Source organism: Canis lupus, chromosome 11 (genome assembly GCF_048164855.1).
Source record: "Canis lupus baileyi chromosome 11, mCanLup2.hap1, whole genome shotgun sequence".
Taxonomy (NCBI): Eukaryota; Metazoa; Chordata; class Mammalia; order Carnivora; family Canidae; genus Canis; species Canis lupus.
Window position 1 is genome coordinate 66,591,305 of NC_132848.1, and position 16,623 is coordinate 66,607,927.

A 16,623-nucleotide genomic window follows, 5' to 3' on the forward strand; every position below is an offset into this window, starting at 1 on the left:
GCTAAAACTAGTCACCATATGCCAATTTCTCTGTCTCTTGTTTAACTTACAAAGATATACCTCAGATGGTATATTAATGCACATCCTGGGGCTGCTTAGCTAAAGATACAATTACTTCCAGAAGCTGAGCCACTCTTTGTAATTTTTATTCACTCAACACAGTATCAAATACAGTCTGTTATACAATTGGAAGCAGAGGAATACAGAGAAATATAAAGATTTGAAATTCCCCCTAATTGTCAATCACTCCAGGAAAAGCCTGAGGGTCCTGAAATGATGGCTCAGGTTCTGGAGATTCTGGTAGGGAAAGAAAAAGGAGCTAAGAGCATTAGGTATACTGGGAGACTGAGAAGTTATACTGTAGATCTAGTTGGGTATTTGCTTCTGTAGTTTTGATTCAATTTAATAGTTACTGATGTCCGTTTTGTTCAAGGCACTAAGCTAAAAGCTGTAAGGGTTATAAAACAAGCAAACAAAAGATAAGAGCATACACAGAATCTTTGATAAAGGTCTCTTGTAAGAACCACACAATTAAATCCTTAGTTTAAAAAAATCACCTCATCCAAACAACACTTCTCGTACCTGAGTACACTTATTATATATACTACATTCCTTGCTCAGCCCAGACAAGGCTCCTCTAGTAACAGTGGAAACTCCCTACTTCTCAGGGTGGACAGCCATACAATTCTAAAAATTAGGTAAAGTCCTGGTTCCAACCCAACTTTTTTTTAATATGAAAAGGGAATGTTTCCTTCTAATTTCCACCCGCTGATACTGGCTTGTCATTAAAAATATATATAAAAATAAAAATCTGATGCCCTTCCATATATGGCAGCCCTTCAAATATTGTCTCCAAAATGTCTGCTCCCATCAAAACAAAAGGAAACTTCTGGTACAGAATGTGAAGGGAATGCTAGAGAACATGTACAAGTCTTTCAATTTTTCTAAGTTAAATTATTTAGTTTAATTTGTGTTTGTTTTTTTACCTTTGCAGCCTGAGGAGTACAAGCAATATGTACAGTGCTGGGCTTCACCCCATTTGCCTTAGGTCTTTTAAACAAAGCAAACCTACTTTTCCTTCTTCCTCTATCGCCGTTTGGGAGAGATCCATTATACCTGATGGGGGAAAAAAGTTTGGGTGATCTTTTGTAAGTACCACACAATTCTAAAAATTATGCTTTGCCTTATAATAAAGATCAATCCCCAATTAATCATTTATTAGCACACTATATACGTATCTCAAAGTATCTCCCTTCAGTAATTGCTGATCCCCAGACCAGCTGTCTGAGTATGAAACAAAATGAAATTCTGGTTACATTCCAAGTCACAAAGAAATATTTTTTGGATTATAAATAGCGTTAAATTATCTGTACTCTTCTTCCTTCTTTTATTTAATATAATCAAGAGCTGATTAATGGCATATCTGATTCCTTGTGACTCATTCATGTGCAAATACAACCTTTAAAAGTATAGTATGAATTGTCTAAAACAATCTCCTTTAATTGTAACCTAATTACTTTAAATAGCTTGACTTTTGAAATAAGGAATTTTTAGACTTGTTTGATAAGTCTGATAAGTCTCAGTACTTGCATGTACACATACAGATTCACATTATGTTGGCAAGATCTATCCAACTGAGATGCCTGCTAAGCAGTGATTGAACATATTTTTGTTGTTGGGATCTTTTATTTTTTAATTTTTATTTATTTATGATAGGGACACAGTGAGAGAGAGAGGCAGAGACATAGGCAGAGGGAGAAGCAGGCTCCATGCACCGGGAGCCTGACGTGGGATTCGATCCTGGGTCTCCAAGATCGCGCCCTGGGCCAAAGGCAGGCGTTAAACTGCTGCGCCACCCAGGGATCCCTGTTGTTTGGATCTTATAACCATTTCTCCATGATAACATATACATGTCCTGAAAATATGCAAGCAAGTGAGGACTGAATAGGAAAGAAGTTCAAAACAAAATATTTGGGTGTTTACTATGTATTAGGCATTACTGTATTCTCTACCATGTAGCATCTCATTTAATCCATTCTCATGAAAACTCTTGGGATGGGTATCACTCAACTTTACAGGTTAGGAATTTAAGTTATTCCTCAGAGGAATAAAATTTCTTAGAGGCTTAGAGAAATTAAGTCATTTTCTGAAGGGTCACATAAGTGACAATAGAAAAAGCAGAAATGAATCCAGGTGTTTGTCATGCTTTTTAAAATTCTTTACTGCTTCATTTTGACATGGGCAGTAGCTTAATAATAATCTCTCCTCATTCACTGTCCCCTGCCCCCTGAAGAAATCTTTGGTTTCCTGGTCTCTCATAAATAGCTGGTCAATCTGAGGGTAAAGGAGGCAGGGACCACGGACAGTTCTGAGGTTGGAGGAGAATGTGATTGTAAAATGGCCTACAAAGTAGCTGACAAGGAAAAGAAGGGACTTTACTCACACTGTTTTATACAGAAATTATACTGACTATAAAAAATAAAACACACTGCTTTCTGTTGGAGAAAGCTCTTGCTAATCTTGCTAGCCTTGGTAAGAGTTCAGAATAGTGCCCCTTAGTTAATACATTACTAAATTCTAGGCTGTGTGTTGCCACCAGCCCCACTGTGGGCTCCTGACTGTTCTATCTGCCTAGTTACATGACTTGTTTCTCTTGTGGGGTTGTATTCTATTCGCAAACATTGTGTTTCTATAGCTTAAAACTCTATTCTAAAGTAGTGACAAGACCAAACTGACCACCTTATCCAGCTTTATTTGTCCTAGAGGGCTGGAAAGAATTATTATTTGTATTTTAAGACACCAAGTGCCGGATACAGAGACAACCACTATTGCTAAGGACTAACTAAGACACTGCTGGGAGAAGAAAGGCAGTTTAAACTATATACTAAATTTTAAATTCTGGGCTTCAAATGACTCAGATTTCCTGGTAGAAGAACTTAACTTTGAATAATTTTTGGTAGTTAAAAGCTGTTAGTCATTAATACATTAAGATATACGTAATTTCAAAGTGTAACACTGTAGTTACTATATAAGTTTCTAATCTTTTAAGCTGTTTTTGAGAAAAAAGATTTTTAGGTCTCAAAGGGCCTTAAATGATCTTATCTGTCATTTTACAGAAGAGGAAACCGAGACCCAGAATGTTTAAGTGACTTGACCAAGGTCATATAACTAGCAATGTTGGAATAGCACTGGAATCTAGCATTCCTGACTTCCAGTCAAGCTCATTAACACCGTATTATCTTCTTACTCGCTCCTCTGAAAAATGGACACTTTCTCACTTTAAACAGCAACATGTGCCGATCTGATTCTAAAACATGTTGTAATGTATAGAGCTGTTTTCTAGACAGAAGAAAAGAAACAGCAGGGGTAAAGTAAAATTAGCAATTTCTAGTTTCTGAGATCTCTAGCTAATAGACTAATATTGTGTTTCTGTTTTGACAGCTCCTGTTAAGTTTAGACTGAATAAACTGAAATATGGAATCATCTGTTCCTCATACTTTAAATTGTGTATCTGTAATTTGTATGGATAAGAGTGCTTCAGAAGCAAACAAGTAGTGAGATCCTGGGCTTCAGGGTCATCATATTGTTAGCCTTTACAACTCTATCAGAAGAATAGGACCATAAGCACAAAGCAACAACTACCTCAGAAGGACAGAGACAAATAAATACTGACCTACATGAATGACCTAAATGGGGAAGAGATTTTGGTAAAGTCAGCTGAGGCAAACTTTTCTATAAGATGGGATAGGGAAGAAAATAGAACAATTCTATTGTTAGACATTTAGACTTAACATTAGTCAAATGTTAAGTTAGACATTTAGACTTAGCACTTTTCATCTTTAATAAGTGTTGTCCTTTCTGTGGGTAAAGGTGAGGAGGCAAAGTTTATGCATATGAGAGCACTTATAAGAGATGGCATAAAAATGAAGATTAAAAGAGTTTCTTGATTTAATATTATCAACATTACTTAGAAGTAATACTATCCTGTAGCTTTAATCATTTTTGGAAATAGGTAGGATACACAATCTAAAAAGTAGTTTTAATGTAGATGTCAAAGTTACTATACATCATTCCATTTGTGTGTCATCAGATGGGGAAAACTTACCCTAAGACAATGAGTTCACCATACTTTACTGGTGCTTTGGATGGATGATTTTCTTGATCAGGAGAAAACATGAGCTTGGCTGTCTTTCTCAAATCTTTGTTCACTGGTCAGGAGCCTAGGACACCTTTTGCATTATCTCCTAAAGGAAAAAAAGTTTTCATTAATAATGTAAACAATGAATTTCAGTTTAAATAAAGATGTTATTTTCTAGCAGTCTTGTAAACACAGTATTATGCAAAGTTACCATATAATATACAAAGCATGTGACATTTTCCCCAATAGTGGTTATATATTTGGTCCAACTATTTAAATAGTTTAAAAATGCTGGTAACTTCTACTTGTAGGTAAGATGGTAACTTACCTACAAATTTGGTAACTTCTACTTGTAGGAAGATGGTGTAGGAGTATTTTTTCCTATTATTTCCACTAACTACAACTATAGACTCTGGACATTATATATAAAACACAAGAAGCGGGATCCCTGGGTGGCGCAGCGGTTTGGCGCCTGCCTTTGGCCCAGGGCGTGATCCTGGAGACCCAGGATCGAATCCCACATCGGGCTCCCAGTGCATGGAGCCTGCTTCTCCCTCTGCCTGTGTCTCTGCCTCTCTCCCTCTCTCTCTGTGACTATCATAAATAAATAAAAAATTAAAAAAAAAAAAACACACAAGAAGCGTATGAAAAGTAGAGATAAGTTAGACTAGATATGGACATTGGGGCACAAGGAATGACACAGTCCTGAGTTCTCTGGGTTTTCTTTATGCTTAATATATCCCAGATTTAGAGGTGATTAACCCAGCAGCCTGGAAATGTCAACTGGCAGAGACATAAAAAAAAGCCACCCCAAAAGTTTTGTTCTCTCTAGTTAAAGGAATGAGAAAGGGGCAGCCTTAGCAAGACAGAGGACTTTAACAATAACCACTCTACTGCACCCAAACACCACAGAAAACACTGGCCCTACCACTGCCCACACAAGCAAAAGCCAAGTAGGGAGCCTTAAACATGCACTTCATGAGGCCATAATGAAGAAGCCTAACCCCCTGCCTCCCAACCAAGGTATTGTCAGGGCAGCCAAGTAGAAGGCCAAGACTTTCACCATGTTGGTGAAAACATGCCCTCACCTCTACTCTAGCAGTATCAGGGGAGCCTGAACTTTCACCCTCATTTGGCCGTAACAAGGATTCCCTTCCCTTGAGACTCAGTGAAGGCTGAGTAGGGAATCTGGACTTCTCTATCTATCTGGCAATAATAAGGAAGCAGCCACTATTCCCCAGAAAAAGACAGAGGAAATAGTTGGTTTATATAACATCCAGAGTATTAGAACATAATGCCAAAATGTCCAGATTTTCTTTTTCTTTTTTTTTTTTAATGTCCAGGTTTTCACAGAAGACCATTTATTGTATTAAGAACTAGAAGATTAAAAAAAAAAAAAAAAAGAAGAACTAGAAGATTTAAGAAAATAGAAAAATATAATGAATAAATACCAAAATTGAGGTGACAGAGGTATCAGAATTACCTGACAAGGATTTTAAATTTATCATGATAAAAATGCAGAATGTTTTAATAAGCAATTGCAAACATATTTGGGACAAACAAAAAAAGTCTTGACAGAAAAACAAAAATTTAAGGATGAAAAAAAAATTTAAGGATGGGTTTACTAGCAGAATAAAAGGGACATAAAGAATCAGTGAACTGGAAGAGAGAAATTTCCTAATCTGAACAATAGAGGGAAAACAGACTAAAAAAAAAAAAAAAAGAAAGAAAGAAAGAAAAGAAAAGAAAGTGAAGAAAAGGTAGATTTCATGGAGCTGTGGGACCTCAGCAAAAGATCTAACATTTGTATCACTGGAACCCAAGGAGACAGGAAAGACACTGCAGCTGAAAATGTACTCAAAGAAATAATGGCTAAAAACACCAATTTGGAAAGAGAAACCACACAACCACAGATTCAAGAAGCTAAATAAACCACACAGAACATAAACCTGAAGAAATCCATGCCAAAATACATCATAGAAGCAAGAAGAAGGTAGCATATTTTTTTCAAGTGCTGAAAGAAAAGAACTGTCAACTCAGAATTCTATACCTAGCAAAAACAGAGGACAAATCAAGACAATCTCAGGTGAGGGGAAATTAAAGAGAATTTGTCACCAGCAGATATACTCTAATAGAATGGCCAGAGGAAATTCATTAAGAAGAAAAACGATAAAAGAAAAGAAACCTGGTACATCAGAAAAGAAGAAAGAACACGGTAAGTAAAATACAGGTAAATACAATAAGCTTTCCTTTTCTTGAATTTCTACATTATGTCTGAAAGTCAAAGCAAAAATTATCAACACTGTCTGATGTGGTTTCAAATGTATGTAAAGGAATATTTAAGAAAATTATATACAGCACACCTGGGCATTTATCCTAGAGAAATGAAGACTTATGTTACAAAACCTGTACATGAATGTTTATAGCAGCCTTATTCATAGCCCCAAACTGGAAACAATCCAGATGTTCTTTACTGACTGAGTGAATGATTAAACCGTAGTACATCTGTGTTGTGGAACAGTACTCAGCAATAAAAAGGAACAAACTACTGGTATATGAAATAATATGGATAAATTTCTAGAGAATGATGCTAACTAAAAAAAAAAAAAGCCAACCCTCAGGATGCCTGAGTGGCTCAGCAATTGAGCATCTGCTTTCAGCCCAGGGCGTGATCCTGGAGTCCCTGGACTGAGTCCCACATCCGGCTCCCTGCAGGGAGCCTGCTTCTCTCTCTGCCTATGTCTCTGCCTCTCTTTCTCTCTGTCTCTCTCATGAATAAATAAATAAAATCTTAAAAAAAGCCAACCTCAACAGGTTTTTACATAAATGATTTTATTTATGTAACATTCTTGAAATGACAGAATTATAGAAATGGGTAACAGATAAATGCTTGCTAGGAGTTAAGGAAGGGGTGGGAGAAATAGAAAAGTGGGTATGGCTACAAAAGGAAAACTGAAAGGACCCCCCGTGGTGATGGAAATGTTCTGTATTTTTACCAAAGTCAATATTCTGGCTGTGATATTTTATTATAGTTTTGCAAGATATTACCATGGGGGGAAATTGCATAAAGGGTACACAGAATCTCTCTGTATTATTTATCACCACATATGAATCTACAATGATCTCAAATTAACAAAGCTTAATTAATAAATATAAATTCGGTGGGGGCAGAGGGTGGGGGGCGCTCGGTGCTGGGGGTGGGGGGCAGAGGGGGGGCGCTGGGTGCTGGGGGGTGGGGGGCACTTGGGGCTGTGAGAGCTTTGGTCCTTCTGGGCCCCGGGGCCCTGCCCACACACCCGGGCTCCCTACCCCCCTCAAAAAAGAAATATAAATTCAACACACATATGAAAAACAAGACTAATGCTTCTGATAAGCCAGAAAAAACACTACAATAAACAATCCCCATAATATTATCATGTCTATTTCATCAGCAGTTTAATGGGACCAGTTATTTCCTATATCTATTATCTGCACGGTCTTCCTGTTAGACCTGTTACAAAGGTTTTTCACAACAAAACTCTTAGGAGCTAACTCATGACAGTCTCCTGATTTTATACTTCCACCAACAGGTTTTATAGGAATCTCATGAATGAAAAATGCCTATTTGTCTTTTTCTATACCAGTAGAGCGAAATGTAGCCTCTATAGCAGCACTTTTGGAGAGAAGGCAACACAGATATTTGTAGCCCAATAATAAGTAAGAACAAGTAAAAGGAGAAGCCTTAGCCATTTTGACCCTCTTCTATCCCTGTACCTGGCACACACATTTAGACCAGCAATTCAAACACTAGTTTTTAAATTTTTAAAAATTTAATTATTTTAAATAAATACCTTTTTTTAAAAAACCGTACTTCCTCCATTCAAATACTCTATAAAATCCTCACTTCCCCAGATGAATTTCTCCCCAGGGAAATGTTTTATTTCAGTAAAATATACTGATCATATCCTCCATTTAGAAAAAGAAATAATATGAAGCTAACTAAAACCTTCAATGTAAAAATTTAAGAGTTTTAAGACAAATTAATTCAAATTAACCAAAGAACAATTTTGGTTCCAAATAATAAGACCTTCTGATCTATATTAAATCAGACTTTAATATACGAACAAGAATTCATACCCTTTATTTTCCTTCCAAAGAAGCCACCCATTACAAAAAGCTAAGCAAAGCTTAATTAGAAGCTTTAACTGTACTTTTCTTATTAGACAATTAAGGTACTGCCATCAAACAGAAAACATTGCTTTGATACATTTCTGACCAGGAACAGCAAAAATTAAAAATTTAGTAACAAGAATTAAATTTAAAGTTTAAATTAAATTTTAATAACATGGCTTTCTTTTGATTTGGACTCCTATTTAGAGCTACTTTCTATTATTAGGAAGTGATAATTTTCCATCTATAGTAGTAAAATATTCCTTTTAAAAACACTTACTTAAAGAGGTAAGTCAATTTAAGTAGTATTAAATGGTGTAAGTACACAGACATGGCCAAAATCTGAAAGTGATATATGCGAATGCCCGTATTTGGCTGACACTAGTGTATAGCATGGATAGCAAATATTAGCCTATGTTCTAGTTCTAGCTATCTTTGAACAAAGCAATGTTCCCTCATCTCTAAAAATGGTGGGACTAAAGTAGAATAAAGAGAATTTTGGAGCTGTAAAAAATATGAGACCATCTGGTTCTAACATAAGAATTTATAAGTAATATACATATAGGACTATAGATTTAGTCCCACTGCCTCTACAGCAAAAGAAACAATTTTTAGCTTTGAAAAGTAACTAGAGTAGGGGTAACATATATCCACCATTCTATACTTCCTAGAGCCCTTGACCAAATTAGCCAAGAAAAACAACAGACTTCCAATTATACTTATTCTTACTCTGCTTATATCCCTCAGAAGGCCTGATTTGGGGATATTTTGTCAGTGATATCAAAGTTTCAATCACAGGAACACACTCAAACTTGGCTCCTATTTCTGTATCTAATAATCTGAAACCTATAATAAAATACTTTATTAGTACTGTTTATATACCTAAATGACCCAAGATAAACAGTTTCTTAAACTCAAAATGGCATATAACCAATGATAATACAACTGGCATTCTTAAAGTATGAATAACATATGCTATGACAGCTACTTCTCCTGGAACATTTCAGTGCAATTCTAATATATGTTAATAGGTGACTGTTGCAAAGAAGTTGTTAGAATCTTTACATGTTCTGAAAAGCCATGATTTTCACAATGGTTTAGGATCTAACAATGCCAAGTTGCTAGACAGTGTTCTTGTACTCTGTGTATATTCTCTAGATTTAAAATATGAATATAGAATTCTTCAAAATTAATTCCTAAAGTCATTCCTAAATTCACTTGAGAATGTGAAATGGGTATCTATATAAAGTATACTCTAATGCCTCAATTACGGGCTACACCAGGTGATATTCAATTAAGTTAGTTGGTCTAACTGCATGTATTCGGTTCTATACCAATGTGATGATCTAAAAAAAAGAACATTAAATAGCACCATTAATTCCGAGACTGGAAAAAAATGACAAAAAATCTTGCTAAGATAATAAGGCTGTTTTCTATAATACCTATTATTTTAAAACTGCTTGATCCTTAGAAAGTAAACATGTTCTCATCGACAGGGACCTTCCCAAGTTAAACTGTTTTAAAGAAACACATTCTAGAACAGTGTTATTTTCTGTGTAGGCTGGGAAAACATAAAAATCGAGCCATAATATATATGTTTCTTTGAAGGAGTCTCATTAATTTGATAAAACATTCTAATCATTTGTTGTTTAAAGGCCAGTGAAGTATAATTGTTTTCATATCAACTCTTCCCAAAGGAATGACGGTCTACAACATATAATTGTCAGTTTCACTTAAAGGAAAACTGGGAAATCAATCTTTGTTCAAATTGCTCCCTCAACATAACACATTTTATAATATTGCAAACAGCCTTTTGCGTACCACCTACTAAATACAAGTTCAAAATTCCTGCCCTGAAAAATAAAAAGAAGCAAAACAAATACTAAACAAAGAACAAAACCAATCTTACGTAGATATTTACCTAAACTTTTGAACACTTCTATTTTAGTGGGGAAGAGAGTAGGCATAAAGGGATGCTGAGAAAAAAAAAAGGAAAATGTTTTAAAACATGAAATGTTTCTTTATGGTGAAAAATGGTGTGGATTGCATATATTATCTCTGATGAAACAGATTCCCATCTACACAGAGTTCCCCTTTGGTTGATTTCAAAAGGATGACTCAAACAGAACTGTGTTGGTATATTTGTGGTGGAGCCATTTTATGAAACCAATTAAGCTGATGATTGAAGGGAGGTGAATTTATAGCAGCTTTTTGATAAGAGGGAAAATCTAATCACCTTCTTCCTTCTTTCACAATCAGTAGGATTAATAAACAGCATTCTTCCATAAAAGGAAAGAAAGGATAGAAGAAACAATGGAGTCAACAGGAATATGAGGTTACTACTGCCCTTCAGTCACTTTAAGCTTTTTAATACAGGAATGGAGGAAGTGACATCCCTGCTCCCCTTCCCAAAGTACAGGCACCCTCTGTGTGAACATTTGGTCTTCCCCAGAGGACAGCCAAATGACATGCTGATACTCTACCACTTAAGGGACACCGTATTTGCATCCTGATTGGAAAACAGTTAAAATCTTTCACGTGGGCAGTATTTGTTTCTTTAAACTAGGGCTTCTCAGCTTTGGCACTACTGACATTTTGACATTGTGGGGTGGCTGGCCTGTTCACTGCAGGAGGTTCAGTATCACTCCTGGCCTTTACACCCCTTAGATGCCAGGAGCATCCTTAGTTGTCATGATAAAAAATGTCACCTTCCCACCCTTCACCCTATAGAGAACCACTCTTCTAACCTCAAATTGAGGATGACAGTTTGTTTTTAGGAGGGGAATTTCCTCTATTTTTGGCATAGTGCTTGGCACATAGTAAGATATTTAATAAATGTTTGCTTTCTTATGTCACCATATTACTGTCTTAAATGGTTATTACTAAGCCTTATGTTAGTAAAGGCAGTAGCTTAGAAGGTAGCAGTAGTTTCAGTATTTTGTTAGAATTGGTAAAAGTGATTGGAAATGAAAACTGAAGAACTATCATCTTACCTTGATAGTGATTAATTATTAATATTTCTGTGCACTTAAAATATTTTAATATTGTAGCAATGTCTCTTAAGTGGTTGAAAGAACCCTTTCCTTCAACTGGAGCTGGGGTGGCCACAGAAATAATCTTATAGGCCTCTACTGGGTAGTCTGACTTTAGAGAAGGGCTAATCTGTGAAGGCCAGATAAGCAAATATCTTCTTGACCTAGGGGACTCAAATCTAGAGAAATTAAAAGTAAGCTTTGGAAAGCATAGGGGAATCTTTTTAAATCAAAAAGGGTGTCAACTTGAATCAACCTTGGATTAAAGTCTATCTTGCACTTGCACAGAATGTTAATTAGCAAAGAGCTTTCACATAAGGTTATTTTATTTGACCCTCACAATAGCCCTGTGAATTAGATAGGAAAGTCTTATTAACTCCATTTTCCAGATAAGAGAACTGAGTGTGTTAGTCAGAAAGGCCACTTACTGGGTTCAAGGCCAAACAGGTAATCTCTGGCAAAGCCAGAACTGAAACCCATATATTAATTCAACATATATTAACTCATTTAATTTCTATCAGAACTATATCAAGTATATTTATCCTCACTTTTATAAATGGAGACACTGTGGCTCCTAGAAGTTAAGCAGTCTGGGTTTTCTGATACCATCAATAAAATCCCACACAAGACAGGGTGGAGCTATTTCCTAAATAAGAATAAGCGGCCCTACTATGGGCCCATTTAGGAAGGAGACTAGAAAGTATATCTGGGTAAAATAAACTGAACAAGTTACACTCCAGTATAGACTAGTAAAAACTATGCAACTATGACTAGTGTTTTTGGAGACTGTTTGAAACTGTCACTTCCTCACTCTTCACTATATTTGTCAATCCTGTTTCCTGGTAGCAACCAACAATAAAAACTTTAGTAAATGAAGTGGACTTTGCATGGTTGTTTAAAAAATAGAACGGGAGAAAGGAGCCCAAGGTGAAAAGCAGGGTATTACACTAAGGCAAATTCCTGATACCATCGGAAAGAAAAACACATATTAGAAGTGAGTGAAGACAGCTTATGGACAGAAGCTTTCATGCACTCCCTAAAAAGTAATAACCAAGAAAAAAACTGTAGGGCAGTATTCCTGATTGGCTGACTTCAAATGATCACTTAATTCCCTACACCTAGAAATGTATTTTAAAAGACACAAAACAAATAAGCCTTCAAATATTTTTATTGTCTTGGCCCATACTTGGCCTGTGTGCAACCCTTTCAGATTACCAAAGTTCCTAAAATGAGAGTATGCTTCTCAGAAAACAAGACCAGAAATCCCCTTAGGTTTAACCACTAAAATCCCAAACAAAAGTCTGCAGAAAGCAGCAAATTCAGTGGGATTTGACAACTATTTGGAACAAAAACACTGGATAAAAGTATATTCATGGAAAATTCTATCATTTTCTAAAGTCAGCACCAAACACTGGCAGTCAACTCATGCTTATGCTACCTTTTTTTTTCATAGTGAGTGGCTAACACATACTGGGTTCTGTCTCTGTGCCAAGCACTGTTCTAAGCACTTTACATGTATTAACTGATTTAATCCTCAGAACAACCTTATGGGGTAGGAACTATTACAACTCTTACTTTATAGATAAGAAAGCTAAGTTACAACTCAAACTAGCTAGCTCGCTGGAACTGCTAAAATAGCTGAGTTTAAAAGGACATTGTAAGGGGGGAGTACAGAGGAAAGAACTAAGGTGGTAAACCAAATTAAACAACAAACAAAAAAATTTCCCCAACTATTCCTACTATAAAATATTAAAGAGTTTACATGCTACATGTTACATGCTATATTGTCCTAATGGGCATAAACTAATACTGACTAGCCATTTAAATTTTCTCAGTAATTCAATGAATTTTTTAAAGCTGAATTTAGAAGTCCCTCGGATAAAATTTAAACACAGAAAAAATGAATAAAATGGTTTCTTTTCCAACCACTTTAAATGTATACTATGAGATTAAAACATGGAACTCTGAGTCTATGGTCATGTTTTTATATTCCAGGAGTAAACCATATTAATCTTATGTAGGTTATGGGCCCTTCCAAAAAGAGTATTATGTAATAATTATTTCCAACAGTTAAATTACTCCCAGAAAGAGAATATTTCTCTAGTCCTTATTTTTATTGAAACAGTGACCAAGCTATATGAATTTTTAAAAAGGCAACAGGGGCACCTGGGTGGCTGTGGCTGAGTCTGTTCAGCGGCAAGATTTAAAGTTGGCCTCCTTTCAGCCTTCTCACAACCTAAAGGTATAATATTTCTATGTTGTGCTGGTGCCTCCCAGGTCTCCTGTCCTTTCTTTGATGGGAAACTGCCCATCCACATAGCCCCCAAGGTCATGGAGGTTGTTACTACAAGCGTGGCCACTCAACAAACTGATACCAGAACCAAAGTGATTCATTCCCCATACCGATCAGAATTTTGGAGAACTATGTTTCACGGATTTTTCTTTAAAAGAAAAGAAAGTTATGACAGAGAAGGACAATTTTACTATTAATATCATTAAGTGGCTTTATTAGAAAACACCCTGTATAAGCAATAATACCATAGCTTCTGAATTAATGTATTTACATTTATTTTTCTTTATAAAGTCAGGGTTATAATAGGGTCTACCTCATTTGGTTGTTCTCAAGATTAAGTCAGTTAATACATGTGAATTCAGTTAATATATGTACATTTACATGAAATTGAAATCTTTACAGTGTTTGAATTTGAGTTCTGTCCACCTACACACATGAAACCTCATCTTAAATAGTTTATGAAAAGGAATAGAAGGGGAGCTAGGAGGAAGAAGAGTTAGGAAAAAGCCAGCATCAAACTGTAATTCCACTATATTTCATTCAAACAAAATCTTGAAAATCTCGAAAGTCAAGGACTTTCCTGAATTATTCACTAAATTATTTCATTATGATAGTGTTTTCTTCAGAGTAGATGAGACATTATGAAAGTCTAAGCTGTGGCCGCCTAGGACCAAGCCTGAGAATTCTGGCCCTTGATAGTCATGAGGGCTACATCTATGGCCCTTCATGAATTCTCAAATCTGTAAAACCTAGCCTGTAGCACATGATTTTCTCTACTACCTATAAAATGGTGACAATATTTTCCACACTTCATAGAATTTGTCACCAGGGCTGAATGAGAACAAAGCTGCTTTAAGATTTGGATGTTGGGCCATCTGCTTGGTTCACTATGTACATAAGTAAAAGACTTTGGGGTCTCTTAAAATTACTCAAACTGTGAGGGTTTATATCAGGGATTTTCAAGGACCTAATGTAATATAAAATTTTTTTTAAAAAGGCACTTGCTAAATACCCAGTATGTATTTAGTTAGGCATAAAGTAGGTCTAATACTTAATACTGTTCCATCACTTTAGATTTATTCTCTCAGAGACTCATCTTTATTTCTTAGTATCTAAACAAATGTTTATAATCTATTCTTTGTAGATAACTAGAACTTTCATGATGTCAAAGTTTTCTACTACTTGTTATATGTAACATGCCCTGAAATACAATCAAGGCCTCAAAAACTATTGCAATTAGTTTCAAGGTTGAATGTTGTATAAATGTTTGATTTTCAATAGGGGAAAAACAGTATACCTAAGTCAAGTCAGATGTAGTATATGTAGTCCCTGCTCTTATAGCAAAGTTAACTTTAAGTCTTTTATAGTTTCATAATTCCATTATAAATTCTATTAAAAAGGAATGGAAAAAGGAAAATGTAGTTGAAAATTCAAATTACAAATGAATCTCCAATACTGTTTCTAACAGTGAGGTCAGCTACTTATAGAAAGAGGCCATTATTAAAAGGTGACAACTATTATTAATCTCACTAACAAAACTTTCATCTTATGAGGATTTTAGTTTTCTCTTTGGTTCATGAAAAGTCCTCAAAAGTAACAGCTGATCTTTCTTTGACCAAATCATAATGTTTTCCCCATAAATTTTTATAGCAGTAATTTAGAGACGTTGTGTGTGGGAGGCTAAGAACATCTATTTTTTAGCAGAGTGAATATTTTAAATCACTCAGTGTGATATTCCTACTTAACCCTTTTCATTAGGAAAATGATACATATATATAGCTCAGGTATTCTTACAAATTTCCTCTAATTATTGCTATGTTATCACATTACAAATATCCCAATTATGCAAAATTACTATGATCAATTTATCCTCCTAATTAGCAACTATTCTCTTGTTTCTTCCATTTTATACATGTGAGTACAAAATGAGCAAGTACTTCCCCTTCACAAACAGATCAGAAAATTTGACACACATTATTGGGCAACACGTTAGTATTCTAGCAAACATTCCGTTTTTAATAAATTTCCTATAAAAAGAAAAGTAAATCATATATGTTTTAGAAAAGAATACTGGGAACTCATTTTATAGTAGAAAAAGTCTCCTCTCATCAAACATCAGATAAAAAAATTATTAAACCTCTTCCCATCGTATCAGAGGAAGTACAACAGAACATTCAGGGTAGGAACATTACTTAAGATCTGTATAAAGCAAGACTCAGAATTAAAAAAAAACTTGGTAATTTTTCCCTACCTTGTGAAAGTGTCTACATAGTAAATTATAGTTATCTCAAAGGCCTAGATCTCTGAGAGGACCTCAAGAAGAGATTTATGGTCAAAAACTAAGATTCTGAATAAGCTGTCAATGGCTAACCAAAGTACAATGACAGCACTATCATTTTGGCTTCCAAACAATTTTCTTCAGAAAGCAACACCATTCACAAATTTAATAATTCAAAAGAAAACAAAGGACAACATTAAGTTCTAAAAGATGTAAAAGAAAAACACTACATATTTTAGCTTGGATTAGAAAAATATTACATATGAAGAATTCTCATGTTTCTGTTGACCAACAATTAACAGGCAATAAACACCTGTAGATATTTTTTTAAAGAGTGATGGAGGTGAGATTAACAGTGTAAAGCCTCCTTAAAACCACAAAAACCTTGAAGTTAGAGATTTATTCAACCCTTTCCCTAAGACAGATGGAAATGTAATTTCATACATAACAACTTCTAAAGCTGAATGTGAAAAAATTAAACACAAGCAATCTGATGATGATTCAAATCGTTCCACTTACAACCTGAACCACTGACAATGTGGCACTTAAAAGTAAGCTACAGAATACCTACCTCTTTATTCCATTGCTATCAGCATAAGCTAGATAAACAATCTTCTCACCAGCAGATAAAATCCAGACAGTATTAAAGCATCTCCCAATTACACTTGCAATCACACACTGATAGCTGTCTGCTCAGTGTTCTTTCACTTAAGCACCTCATAATGTGTGTGGG

General features: G+C 35.3%; 1 protein-coding gene across 8 annotated transcripts in view; it reads right to left on the reverse strand.

The window, feature by feature from the left end:
- PELI1 (pellino E3 ubiquitin protein ligase 1) overlaps nt 1-16,623 on the reverse strand; it is a 135,960-nt gene that overhangs the window by 11,156 nt on the left and 108,181 nt on the right. For 7 of the 8 annotated variants that reach the window (XM_072768605.1, XM_072768603.1, XM_072768604.1 and 4 more), the window contains 2 exons: nt 4,106-4,244; nt 987-1,116 (listed from right to left, as the gene is read on the reverse strand). In XM_072768605.1, the coding sequence (XP_072624706.1) occupies nt 987-1,116; nt 4,106-4,176 (201 nt within the window). In that variant the 5' untranslated portion in view covers nt 4,177-4,244. Of the gene's footprint in view, nt 1-986; nt 1,117-4,105; nt 4,245-16,461; nt 16,618-16,623 lie in introns of those variants that run through there. The other variant, XM_072768602.1, reaches the window with a different exon arrangement.